This window comes from Aquarana catesbeiana, linkage group LG01, assembly GCF_042186555.1.
Source record: "Aquarana catesbeiana isolate 2022-GZ linkage group LG01, ASM4218655v1, whole genome shotgun sequence".
Classification (NCBI taxonomy): Eukaryota; Metazoa; Chordata; class Amphibia; order Anura; family Ranidae; genus Aquarana; species Aquarana catesbeiana.
The window spans coordinates 167,888,447-167,903,194 of NC_133324.1; the positions used below are offsets into that span (position 1 = coordinate 167,888,447).

Consider the following 14,748-nt stretch of genomic DNA (forward strand, 5'->3'; position numbering starts at 1 on the left):
TGGAATTAACATGGATTGTTTGAGGATTTGCATCATTTAATTTACAGAACATGCCCACAACTTTGAAGATGTTTTTTTTTAAAGGCCAAAAAGTAAAATTTTTTGGCCATCAAACGCCAGACATAGCGTTTTCTTTGATGACCAAAAAGTAAAATTTAGTCTCATCAGACCAGAGCACCTTCCTCCATACATTTTGGGAGTCTCCCACATGCCTTATCCTAAATTTAAAACGTGCCATTTTGTTTTTTGCTGAAAGTAAAGGCTTTCTTCTGGCCACTCTGCAATAAAGCACAACTCTACGGAGCGTACGGCTTATTGTCGTCCTATGTACAGATACTCCAGTCTCTGCTGTGGAACTCTGCAGCTCCTCCAGGGTTACCTTAGGTCTCTGTGCTGCCTCTCTGATTAATGCCCTCCTTGCCCGGTCCGTGAGTTTTGGTTTGCAGCCATCTCTTGGCAGGTTTGCTGTTGTGCCATGTTCTTTCCATGTGGTTATGATAGATTTGATGGTGCTCCTAGGGATCATCAAAGATTTGGATATTTTTTTATAACCTAACCCTGACCTGTACTTCTCAACAACATTGTCCCTTACTTGTTTGAAGAGTTCCTTGGTTTTCATGGCAGTGTTTGGTTAGTGGTGCCTCTTGCTTAGGTGTTGCAGCCTCTGGGGCCTTTCAAAAAGGTGTGTATATGTAATGACAGGTCATGTGACACTTAGATTGCACAAAGGTGGACATCATTTCACTAATTATTTGACTTCTGAAGGTAATTGGTTGCACCAGAGCTTTTAATGGGCTTCATCACAAAGGGGGTGAATACATACGCACATGCCAATTATCAGTTTTTTATTTCTGAAAAATAGTTTTATATATATATTTTTCTAATTTTACTTCACCAACTTAGACTATTGTGTTCTGATCAATCACATATAATTCAGATTAAAAAAACATTGAACTAAAGGCTGTAATGTAACAAAATAAGTAAAAAGCCAAGGGGGGTGAATACTTTTGCAAGGCACGTATGTATGTCTGGGGACAGATGATCAACTCTGGATTGCATCCAGGACCAATCATCTATACTTAACTGCTCGATGTGTGGATACATGTGAACAGCGGCAGATAGCCATCGCTTCTGTCAGCCTGGCATTGCTTTGTACAGCCTTCCCTGTTCACGTACACCTGTGATTCCAGCCACAGGGATCTGCTGTCCAGCCCTAGTCTCAGGCAGGGGCACTGCCAGAAAATATATTTTTTGGGGTAAATCTATCGGGGAAATGGCTGGTGTTGGCGCTTCAATCATTACGGCACCATAGTTGTTATGGTGTCAGGATGATTGAAGCGCATTATTACTATTATTACATTGTTATAAAAAATTAAATAGTTTAACTCACCATAATGCTGAATCAGTGAGAGCCCCGAGTGTGTCACTTGCCACGTCACCTGTCACCAGATGCAGATTGTCAATTGCCACATCGCCTGCCACCAAATGCGGATTGTCACTTGCCACGTCACCTGTCACCAGATGCAGATTGTCAATTGCCACATCACCTGCTACCAAATGCGGATTGTCACTTGCCATGTCACTTGCCACGTCACCTGTCACCAGATGCAGATTGTCACTTGCCACGTCGCCTGCCACACGTTGCGGATTGTCACTTTCCACGTCACCTGTCACCAGATGCAGATTGTCACTTGCCACGTCGCCTGCCACCAAATGCGGATTGTCACTTGCCACGTCACCTGTCACCAGATGCAGATTGTCAATTGCCACATCGCCTGCTACCAAATGCGGATTGTCACTTGCCATGTCACTTGCCACATCACCTGTCACCAGATGCAGATTGTCACTTGCCACGTCGCCTGCCACCAAATGCGGATTGTCACTTGCCACGTCACCTGTCACCAGATGCAGATTGTCACTTGACACGTCGCCTGCCACCAAGTGCGGATTGTCACTTGCCACGTCACCTGTCATCAGATGCAGATTGTCACTTGCCATGTCGCCTGTCACCAGATGCAGATTGTCACTTGCCACGTCGTCTGTCACCAGATGCAGATTGTCACTTGCCACGTCTCCTGTCACCAGATGCAGATTGTCACGTCACCTGCCACATGTTGTGGATTGACAGGCACTAGCTCTGTCACTTTCCTGCTAAGGTGGTCTCTTGTGTCCCAGAGTCAGGCAGCAGAATACCAGTCAGGCAGCAGAGAGATGATGTAAGATGCACATTTTTTCTGTTAACAAATGCTCCTACATTGAAGAGACACATAGACCACAAAAATAGGCTTCTGCCGTGGCTGCCTGCACGGTGGGGGGGAACTGCATGGATGCAGGGCGGGCGCCGGATGGTGAGAGATGATGTCATCTCCCTGCTCCCTCACCCGCCGGCTCCCTGATTGGCCAGCAGCCCGCACACACATCGAGCCGCACAGCTGCTCATCCGTGCTCTCACCTTCCCGCTCACCAACTGAGCCGCCGGGCCAACCCGCTGTCTCTCTCCCGCGGAGCCGCCCGCCGGCTCTCTTACCTACGGAGCCGCCCGGTGGCTCTCTCATCTGCCGAGCTGCCCCCGGCTCTCTCATCCGCGGATCTACCCGCCAGCTCTCTCACTCACCCTCATTCTCGGAGGGGGCAATTGCCCCGTTGCCCCCTCCCCCGATCCACCCCTGGTCTCAGGTGTGTGTAAGCCATTATAATCCAATCTGTGTGGTCATTTAATTAGAAAAGGAAATCATTGTAGTCACAACTGATAATCTTAATTAATGTTCAATAAAACCTTAGTTTTTTTGTGTTTTGTTCTTACAGGTGTGATGCCAGCATAGCAAAGTTATCCGGGGATCTATTGGCAACAAAACAGGAATTGCAGGCCCAGGAGAAGGAGAATCGCAGTAGCAGTGCAGCTGTGGGGGCACATGTCAAAGAGCTGGACCTAAAGGTTAGGATGCAATATTCTCTCCACAGGAAAGAGAAATGAGCTTGGCCTTTTATGGTGACACATGAATATCATAACTACTGGTTTTCCATGTCTTGTGATTGCTATCGGATCCAAAAGCACCAGGGCCCAGTGTAGGCTGGCCACATAACAATTTCTCTGCCCTCCTCACCCCTAGACAGACACAAGCAGTTAACCAATGGAGTGTGGGCACAGCCCCACTGTGTGTGAAAAACATTTCCTGGAATTCTTTTTTAAATTAATGTTTCTCTATCACAATTCCAAAATGTTGACCATTTTTATGAGCCAGCACACTATCAGTGAGTGTTTAAGACCCTCATAGGTCATGTAGAAGTTTTCTGCAATCATTTGAAGGGTCAGTCCACCCAAAAGTGGTTCAACTGAACCTGTAGGCATTAAAATATGACCACTTGCTGGAAATCCTAATTGCATGGATATCATGCTGATTCATTGGCTGAGCAGAAATAAATTGCAGATAAAGAGTTCACTTCACTGGTTGCATGCTTTGAGCTCAAACACAGAAATATCACCATTAGGGCTCATTGTGTCTGTCAGAAGTGATCCGTGGCTGACAGGCACCTCTTTTTTCATTATGATAGCTTAAAGGATATGTAATCATTTTTTTTTTTTCAAACAAACATGTCATACTTACCTCCTCTGTGCAGTTGGTTTTGCACAGAGTGGCCCCAATCCTTCTCTTCTGGGGTCCCTCAGTGGCGCTCCTGGCTCCTCCTCTTCTCAAGTCCCCTGTCAGAGAAGCGCTCTCCCTCGGGGCACCCGTGCGGACGCGCTCCTGTGTCTTACTGCTGCGTCCATTGACACAGACAGCGGGACTCGGCTCCGTCCCCCGGCTCCCGTGTCATTAAATTTGATTGACAGCAGCGGGAGCCAATGGCTGCGCTGCTATCAATCCATCCAATCAGGACCCGAGACACCAGCTGGAGAGGGTGTGCTTGTCCCCAGCGCAGGAATTATCGGGCTCAGGTAAGTAAAAGGGGGGCTCCGGGGGGGGGGGGGGGCTGGTGCACTACAAGAGGTTTTTCACCTCAATGCATAGAATGCATTGAGGTGAAAAACCGCAAGGAAACCTGTAATAAATTGTAATAAACCTGTAATAAATTTTTAAGATGCACATTTTTTCTGTTATCAAATGCTCCTACATTGAAGAGACACATAGACCACAAAAATAGGCTTCAGACTAAAGTCGTCACAAATCCATTAAAGACGTCTGAACTTGAAGGGGTTAATGCAGTGCTGGCATGTACATTGGCACAGCTATACAGACCCTGAATGATTGTTCAGCCAGTTAGGTGTTCCAGTAAATTAGCCTTTTAGTGACTATGCTCCAGGAATGGGGAATAAAGATGAGGATGGTGCTATGCTGTATTATCAGGCTCTCCCAGCATATGCTGCCTGTTGTGACACTTCCCACAGACAGTGAGGGGGCTGAAGTTGGCATCATTTCTCCAAATGAGGAATGTCTTAAAGCTCCCATATTTCCTTTACGATTAGCAGATTTATCTGTTACATAGCAGAACCTATGTGAGTCACTCTCAAGGTGATTAGCGTATCATTCACCTCAGTCTGAATGATTTGCTTGTGGTATCTGACTGTGTGCAAGCTGTAATAGATCACTTGACTTTAATCATGCAGTACCTAAGATTAGGCAAGCTGGCAAATATATATTTTCTATAAATTGGTTCAATTCTGTTTTTTTCCCTGGTATAGCAAATTTTACTACTGTTAAAGTGATATTAAACCCAAAAGCAAGCATTTAGTAAATTTCAGCTTACCGTTTCTTAGATTTGATGGCTGTGTTCATTTTCTTTTTTTAGGTTTTCTTTCCCTTATTTCACCTTATGATCTGGCCAGTAAGTCTTTTCAAAAGAACAAGCTCTCTTGCAGATGTAGCAGTTAGAGTTGAGACAAACCATTTACCATAGCTCCCAACTGTCCCTGATTTTGAGGGACTGTCCCTGATTTGGAACAAAGGCCCTCTGTCCCTCTTTCCTCCTCATTTGTTTTTCAAAAAGTGTTCCCAGTGCTAAGCCTTTCATCCAATTTCTAAATTGCTGCAATTGTAAATTTCAGAAAGCAGTATAAAGAAATAGTAGTGGTAAAAATAAAGCATTTGTGGGTTTAACTACCCTATTTATCGGCGTATAACATGCACAGGCGTATAACACGCACGTTCATTTTAAGAGGGAAGTTTCAGGAAAAAAACTTAAATTTTAAATAAGGAACTTTGAAGCAAAATAAGGGTCAGTGCCCATCTGCAGCCTCACCATTGCCTCAATGCAGCCTGATCAATGCCCATCTGCAGCCTCACAAGTGTCATCAATGCAGCCTCACCAGTTCACATCAATGCAGCCTCACAAGTGCCATCAATGCAGCAGCCTCAACATTGCCATTAATGCAGCAGCCTCACCATTGTCTTCAATGCAGCAGCCTCAACCTCTGATTGGCTCCCCTGCTGGCCAATGGGAGCGCGCATGCCCACAAAAGCAAGATCCCGAGCCAATATACAGCTACGGCAATTCACAGGATCGTGCCACCTTGCCGCAGTATAATGACAGCTGGTCGGCAAGTGCTTAAGGGGGGTGTTTTAGCAGTGTGTTGTATGCCTACATTCTTTTGCTAATAGGTGTCCCTCATTCCCATCTCAAAAAGTTATGGAAGTATGCATTTACTACTGACAGGGGTGCTTACAATGATCAGCTTTTATTTGTTTAGGTAAAACCTTTATCCCAAAAATGACAAAAAAAGACTGTTGCTGTACTGGCCTATAAAGTGTGAGCTGGAGTTTGGCTTCAATTTGTTGAAGTGTATCTAAATCTACTAGTATATCTAACACTCCCCTCCCCCAAGATTAACAATGCTGCTGTTCAAAGGTGTGTCTTGTGCTTCTTTATCCAGAGTGGAGGCACCCTAATGCCCTGTACACACGATAGGATCTTCTGACAACAAAATCCATGTTTTTTTTCCGATGGATGTTGGCTCAAACTTGTCTTGTATACACACGGTCACACAAATCTTGTCGGAAATTCCAAACGTTAAGAATGTGGTGACATACAACACGTATGACGAGCCCAGAAAAATGAAGTTCAATAGCCAGTGCGGCTCTTCTGCTTGATTCCGAGCATGCGTGGAATTTTGTGCGTCGGAATTGTGTACACAGGATCGGAATTTATGACAATGGATTTTGTTGTAGGAAAATTTGACATCCAGATCTCAAATTTTTTGTTGGAAATTCCGAAGGAAAATGTCCGATGGAGCCTACACAATTTCCGACAACAAGCTCCCATCGAACATTTGTTGTCGGAAAATCCTATCGTGTGTGCGGGGCATAATACAGGAGGTGTATTACTGGCCAGCTCATCAGGTGAAACCAGAGGGAAAAGAGCCTAAAAAAAAAAAAACTAATGCAGCCACAACATCTAATGATTGGTAATCTAATATATATTGCGTTTTGACTTTGGGTTTAATACTGCTTTCCAGTCTCCCAGAGAAGGGCATAGCACACATATCAATACAATAAAAGCAACATCAAACACAAAAACAAAAATATTATATATTGCAGTTAACCAGTTCTTAGATGTGGTAGCTGCATTTTGTTTTGCACCTGTTGATTCTGCCAGTAGCAAACTTCCTGTCTTGGGGTGGCTCCACTTTTTGGTAGAGCAAAGAGCCACTTGCCAGCAAGATGCCAACTGCTTTTTTTTTGCCCTGTATTTTAAATCTTTAGTGCAGGTTATGTAATTATAACCAACATGAGGAGCTGGCAGGCTAGGCTTTAGAAAGACAGAGCTTACAAATACAGCCTTTTGCATGTTAAATGAACTCTGCTTGAAACACTTGTCCATGGATAAATAATAAGTTCATCTTTTGTAATATGTTACAAACAGACCGGCCTATGATCCCCCGCTCTGACATCTAGTGAGGATCTTCTGCCCCCCGCTAGCTGTCACAATTTTAAAAAATCACAGTCCTCTGTGAATGGAAAACTACAAGTCCCAACAGCTTTTGCGGTTGTCGGCTTGTAGTTTTCAATAAACTACCACGTCGCTGTAGAGCGCTGTGGTCGTTTATTTGTGCATCCTGTCAGATTGTATCTGCTTGACTGTATGATGTACAGGCACACAGATACACAGGTATAGTGCCTTGAAAAAGTATTCATACCCCTTGACATTTTCCACATTTTGTCACGTTACAACCAAAAACGTAAATGTGTTTTATTGGGATTTTATGTGATAGTTACATACCCCTAACTAAAATCTATTGGAACCAATTGCCTTCAGAAGTCACCTGATTTTTGGGTATGTCTCTACCAGCTTTGCACATCTAGAGAGTGACATTTTTTGCCCATTCTTCTTTGCAAAATAGCTCAAGCTCTGTCAGATTGTATGGAGAGCGTCTGCGAACAGCAATTTTCAAGCCTTGCCACAGATTCTCAATTGGATTTAGGTCTGGACTTTGACTGGGACATTCTAACACATGAATATGCTTTGATGTAAACCATTCCATTGTAGCTCTGGCTGTATGTTTAGGGTCATTAACCTGCTGGAAAGTGAACCTCCGCCCCAGTCTCAGGTCTTTTGAAGATTCTAACAGGTTTTTTCCAAGATTGCCCTGTATTTGGCTCCACCCATCTTCCCATCAACTCTGACCATCGTCCCTGTCCTTGCTGAGAAAAGCATCACCACAACATGATGTTGCCACCACCATGTTTCACGGTGGGGATGGCGTATTCAGGGTGATGTGCAGTGTTAGTTTTCCGCCACACATAGCATTTTGCCTTTAGGCCAAAAAGTTCAATTTTTGTCTCATCTGACCACCTTCTTCCACATGTTTGCTGTGTCCCCCACATGGCTTCTTGCAAACTGCAAAGGGACTTCTTATGGCTTTCTTTCAACAATGGCTTTCTTTATTCCACTCTTCCATAAAGTCCAGATTTGTGGAGTGCACGACTAATAGTTGTCCTGTGGACAGATTCACCAACCTGAGCTGTGGATCTCTGCAGCTCCTCCAGAGTTACCATGGGGTATGAATACTTTTTCAAGGCACTGCAGGTCTGCAGGAGATCTGCTGATCGCGGTTTTAGAGACTACAGAAACAAAAACTAATAACTACACATTTTTTTACTTGCAAAAAATGTAAATCTATTATTTTTTGTTAGAAGGTGAACTTATCCTTCAAAGTACCCAAGGCTAGGAAAACTGGGCTTGGGACACTGAAACAGTTACTAGGCCCAAAACGATAAATCTAAGGGGAGCCAAAAACATCCTAATAATTACAACTTCCCAATGTTAGCGTCTGTTGCAGTTATCAAATTGTTTGCGAAACCCTAGAGGACGTTACAAGTACCTCAATCAGCTAAAGACGCTTTTTATTGAACAGAGGGGTTTTCCCTCGATTTCGAGGGACTGTCCCTAATTTGGAACAAAGTCCCTCTGTCCCCCTTTCCTCCTCATTTGTCCCTCATTTTGGTCTGATCTATAAAGTTGTATATAAAATGCACTTTTTATCTTTCAAAAGTGGTTCACAGTGCTAAATCTTTCATACAATTTCTAAATTGTTGCATTTGTAATTTTCAAAAGCCAATATAAAGGAATAGTAATAATAATTATTTTTTATTATTCTTCTTTAGGGGGAAGTGGCAGGGGGTGTGTCCTATGCCTACATACTTTTGCTCATAGGTTTCCTAATTCTTATCTCAAAAAGTTGGGAGGTATGGCTAAATACATTACTACACAAATGAGCAAAATATGTAGATAGTTTTCCAAATGATTCAGTTCAGGGGTTTCCAGGGTACTGTTAAAGTGATATTAAAGCCTAATTTAAAAAAAAAAATTGAGCAGCTCATTTAATCATCTATACAGCTTTTTTCCTTTTAATCCATGACTATGTTTCCGTTTACGCTGTTGCCACGACCGCTGCCCCAGATTTCCTGTTTCTGGATGGCTCCTTTCTATTGCACTGGCCTTGCATACAGAGATCAGAGTTATGTTTGCCTACACTGTGTGCATCAATAGAAACACACAGCCCCATAGCCTAGGATGGTAAGGTACCCCCTGCTTCTCCCTCCTCCTCACCTTCCTCCCACAATTTAGGAAAGGCTCTTTCCTCTTCCAGTATGACTATGCTAAACACTTGACTAATATGTTTGGGGGGTGGAGAGTGGCCTGTACAAAGGCCTGACTTCAACCCTTTTGAAAACCTTTGGGCAGGGCTGCTGTTACAAATCATGGGGTCTATATAGCCCTTAACAGCACTGACTTTATCTGCCTACACCTTGAAAATGGGAAAAAAGTCCCTCCTCTGCTCCCACCTCCTGGGCCCCTCTGTTAACCTGATGGGGCCCAGAGAAATGTAATTTAAGTCCTGGTAAGCAAGTAGGAGTAAGGGTGTGGTCTAGTAAAATCCATTTGGGCAGAAATGAACAATAGAGCTGCCCTGGACCCCCCTGTTTAGCTGATGGGACCTGGGCCCAGTACAACAGGACTGGTTCTACTACCTTATAAGCGACCTTGCCATTGGGATTAATTCGAAATGTCAATTGCAAGCAAGGTCTTCTTGTCATGTGTGTCCAAAAACTTTTATCCATAAAGGGTATTTGGCTGTCTGTGTCCACACTACAGCAGGCAACATCTTGATAAACTTTTGTTTATATATTTTATATGTAAAGAGCTTGTTTTGATTTTTTTTTCCTTGATACTGTTATTGACAAACTGAAATCAACATACATGTGTAATATTCATGGTTCTTAAGAGCTCTAAATTCCAAAAAACAGAGAGCGTATCCAAACAAAAAAGATATAATCAATTAAATCATTACATAAAATCACAATGTAAACCTTGTAATGAATCATATGATAACAGATGGCTTATACTAGGCAGATGTAGCATATATATTTTAGATTGTGCTTGTAGTAAATTTGTCATTGAATTAAGAGCTTTTTTATTGATGTGTGATAGAAACTTCATAGAATTAAGGGCTAGCTGATTTTTTTAAGCTGTACATGTTGTGAGCCATTCGGGGCTATAAATGTAGACATTCTCGGGAATGGACATCTGCACATTTTCAGACACCTAAACTGTATAATTGCTGCCAAGGCGAAACAGCTAACAGGATGGAAATATGTCAAAATCCCATCGCACTGTCAGCCAGAATGTGTCAAACAAACTAGATCTGTTACAGTCAGAGTTTTACTAGACAGAATGGCAACCACACAAGGGGAGTAAAAAAAATCACCCGCTTCCACTTCCATCTACTCCAGACATGCTACACAATTATAGGAGAAAACCTTTCAGTACTATCTGCAGCACAATTATCACATCATTTTAGGCCAATCAATGTCAAGCCAAGTGAAAGGTAGTTTTCAGGTAAGGGTCTGCCTGGTTTGGGCACAGCTGATCCTGGAAAGGGATAAGGGCAGTATAGTGCAGAAGTGGGTTAGTTTAGTGTTAGGTGTTAGTTTAAGGGTTAACTTAGGTTAAAGTCAGGGATTAAAGTAGAACTACGGGTATAACAGAGGAAATAGGGAGTCCACGCTAATGGGTGTAATTAGAAGCCTAGGTGGGAAGTATATTCCTAAATTGATAGACTGCTGCCCTCACATACGCTGACTCCACAGGGGGTGGAATGAGCGGAAAAAGTGAAAAAAGAAAAGTGTGTGAGTGTGGCGCTGTCCCAAAGTTGCAGAAGAAATGTCTGCATATATACAGTTTTATCAAAAGTGTCACGTGTGTATTCCTTTAAGTGAAATATGTATGGCAGTTATTACCACTCCTGTGGGTTAAAGTGACTGGTGATTTAAACATGAGAAGCATAATGAGTGCAATAAATCGCATCCAAGGTGTCTAGTGCTATATTCCCTCAAAAGGAAAAAACAGTATTAACCACTGCTAAGAGCATGAAGCGGTCTGTGTCTAAACACTAGAAAACACAAAGTTGCAATAAATACATCACACGTGACATGCAAAAAATTCTAAAGTGTCTAGTGCTAAATAAATAAATATTAAATTGTTGTTCTACAAATGTTGCAAATAACAAAGTGACAAGTGCCCTATGAAGAGGTCACTCTGAAAAGTGCTAAACACACGTGCCATGCAAATGGTTCTATGATAGTAAACAGTTCATATGGGTAAGTCCCCGGTGCACTATAAGTGAAAAAAGGCGTCCTTTGTGGGATTCCTCAAAGCATACAACAGGTGTTAATCCAGTGCTGGTGTCTCGCGTTGTGATTGTGCAGAGACTCACCAGCTGTATATCCCCTGCAGGGGTAACGAGTAGTCACAGTATGTGCCACTGTGCAGCAGTGCTTGGCAAGACCAGGACCAGGATGATATCATAAGGACATAAGAAGAAAGGATTCCATAGTGTGAAACCGTTTAAAACCACTATTTATTAGGTCAGATAAAAAGGGTACTCACATTGTAATGGAAAAAATGAGCGGTGTACAATGCTTACAAAGATGTTCCTAAGCGTCAGCTTTGCAGGGAGATGTCAGCAAGGCGTTCAGTCAAAGGCCACGCCCTTTGACTGAATGGGCGTGGCCTTTGACTGAACGCCTTGCTGACATCTCCCTGCAAAGCTGACGCTTAGGAACATCTTTGTAAGCATTGTACACCGCTCATTTTTTCCATTACAATGTGAGTACCCTTTTTATCTGACCTAATAAATAGTGGTTTTAAACGGTTTCACACTATGGAATCCTTTCTTCTTATGTCCTTATGATATCATCCTGGTCCTGGTCTTGCCAAGCACTGCTGCACAGTGGCACATACTGTGACTACTCGTTACCCCTGCAGGGGATATACAGCTGGTGAGTCTCTGCACAATCACAACGCGAGACACCAGCACTGGATTAACACCTGTTGTATGCTTTGAGGAATCCCACAAAGGACGCCTTTTTTCACTTATAGTGCACCGGGGACTTACCCATATGAACTGTTTACTATCATAGAACCATTTGCATGGCACGTGTGTTTAGCACTTTTCAGAGTGACCTCTTCATAGGGCACTTGTTACTTTGTTATTTGCAACGTTTGTAGAACAACATTTTAATATTTATTTATTTAGCACTAGACACTTTAGAATTTTTTGCATGTCACGTGTGATGTATTTATTGCAACTTTGTGTTTTCTAGTGTTTAGACACAGACCGCTTCATGCTCTTAGCAGTGGTTAATACTGTTTTTTCCTTTTGAGGGAATATAGAACTACGGGTACTCCTCATTTAACGACCAGGTTCCGTTCCAACGACCAGTTCGTTAAATGAATTGGTTGTTAAACGAGGAGCCACAAATAATCAATATTTTAAGAATTCTTAACTACTGTACTGTACTGTATTGTGAAAAAAAAGGTCTAAACACAAAACTCCAGCTCAATAACATTGTTTTAATCAGGGCTTTTTTTCTCAGACAATAGGTGCAGGAACTCCCCTTTTCCGAGTCACCCCTTTTCCCAGCCCCTACCTACCTCCGAGCACCGTCCCTTGGTTCCACCCCCTACCCACCTCCCAGTACCACCCCTTTTAGACAATACAGAACCAAGCAGCCATCAACAATAGACCCCTCCCCCAGCAGTAGATCTCCTTCAGCAACAACTGACCCCCCAGCAACATAAGACCCACCCCTAGCAACAATAGGTCCCCCACCAGCAACAATAGACCCCCCTGCAAAAATAGATCCCCTCCAGCTAGAATAGATCCCCCAGCAGTGAGCATAAATACCCTGCAGCACACCCCAGCACCCCTTGCCATTACATACAGTCAGTCCAGGAGGTGCCGGAACTGCGTTCCCCCGCGTTCTCGCTAAAAAAAATCCCTGGTTTTAATTTGCATAAATACAGAACACAAATGAAAATTCTGTACTGTACTGTACAATACCATGATGTATAGTGCGTCGTTCGGGTGGGGAGAGCTGGTCGTAAGTCAGAGTGGTCGTTAAACAGGTCAGTCGTTAAACAAGGAGTAACTGTGTAGGCAATTTTTTTTTTTTAATTTTTGATAGAGTAAAAGAGGGTTATAACCTCTGTAAGGTTTATTTTTATCATATGTGTCCCATTGGGGAGATTTCCCTTTACTTCCTGTCCCATAACCAAAGCAGGAAGTGAGAGGAAATCTCTGCTAATTAAGGGAATCTCTTGGGGACCCCCAGGTCACCAGAACTAGTGTCCCCATTGGAAGATTTCTCTTCTATTACTTTTCTGGGGACAACCTAAAATTTGGGATCTTCTTTTACTTCCACTTTCAATGTAAAACGAAACAAATAGAGAGGTTGAATCTCCCTAACAGGGACACAGACAGCAATAAAAACTAACAGATGTTCTAATCCATGTCCAGTCTATCCAAAACTAAAAAAAAAGGTTTGCCTTTAGTTGAAAACAATCGGTTCATCTAACTGCCCCACCAAAGTTACACATATTTTCTGTTCCTTTCACTCCCCAACTATTCTATTCTGCAAAACGTGTGCAAGATGAATTCTCATTTGACTGGCATGGGACCCTACACTTACAAATGACCGCTTAAAGCAGAGTTTCACCCTCATTAATATCAATGACCCATTCAATTGCTAGTACCTTGATTATACCGTAAAAGTTTGGGTATGCTCTTAGATTTTTTTTTAGTATCTTTTTTTACTTTGAAATTTCTGCCACTTCCCTTCAGTCCACTTCAGAAAAGTAGAGGAGGTATGGGGGTAGGGACTTTCAGGAAGCCATGGCCTGGTAAGGTCAAGTATTTCCATCCCTAGGAACTTTAAATGACATCATGGCCTGGTAAGGTCATAGATATTCATCCCATAGACATCTAGAGGAAGGAGTTAATTAACAAAAAGTTATTTAACAAGGAGGGTGGGACTTTGTGTGAAGCACGTAGCAGCAAGAAAAGTAATTGGGTGAACATAAAGGATATTGTGTTAATAATAGTTTATTAAAAACTAAATTGTAACCATAAATGATTCCGGTAATAAAGATATAAGGTAACATACATGATGCATCATGGCATATAGCACAATACATACATACATGTAACACTAGTAGCAATGGTAACAGTAGGTAAGATAGTAACAATAAAATTGATTTCTCATGGAATAGCCACACAAAATATCCCAGTTCACCACATGGGGTATTGGTTAAAAATAATACAAACGTATTGCCTGCAGGACCTACGGCCTCGCTGGACCTGTAGGGGGGTTCATAATACATAGTAGCTTGGGTAGTCGGGTAAAATTGATAAGGACACGGCAACCAGTAGCTCTATGCGTTTTGTGGCTTTAAATGCCACTCGTCAGGAGCAGGCGCGTGTAGGATTTGTTAGGGTTAAATGTGTCAATGGTGTAGTGGCAAGGCACCACAAGCGGTCCAGGAGGATCTCCAACCGGGAGTTGAGGCGGACAGCCCCGCGGGGATGTAAGGGGCTGTATCCAGGGCAGGCATGGCAGTGGAAACCTCATGAAAATGAAGAACCCAACTTGGGTATCAAAGGTATGAAAACCATGGTGACCAGTGTGTGAAGAGTCCCAAGTTCCACTGCAGAGATTGATGTCATCCAGGATGTCCCATTGACTCCTGGGATATCTGTTTTATCAATCCTGCGGGTCAATGGGAATCCTCCTTTTCTGTCATTGCGTTAATTCCAAACAGCCATTTTTAAATTTCCTTTTCTTTGTGACATTTGCCTCTGCAGCTTCCGTGTTCCTTGTTGTTGACAAGTTGCCATAACAAGATAACACAGCAGGAACTTCTGTCAACGTTGCCATTGCTATGGCAGCTTGTCAACAACAATGTGCGCAT

The 14,748-nt window shown here is 42.9% G+C and overlaps 1 protein-coding gene across 1 annotated transcript in view; it reads left to right on the forward strand.

Moving 5' to 3' along the window:
• FAM81B (family with sequence similarity 81 member B) overlaps positions 1–14,748 on the forward strand; it is an 89,739-nt gene that overhangs the window by 37,625 nt on the left and 37,366 nt on the right. Inside the window, exon 5 of the mRNA XM_073624526.1 lies at positions 2,806–2,935. Within this exon, the coding sequence (XP_073480627.1) occupies positions 2,806–2,935 (130 nt within the window). The remainder of the gene's footprint in view (positions 1–2,805; positions 2,936–14,748) is intronic.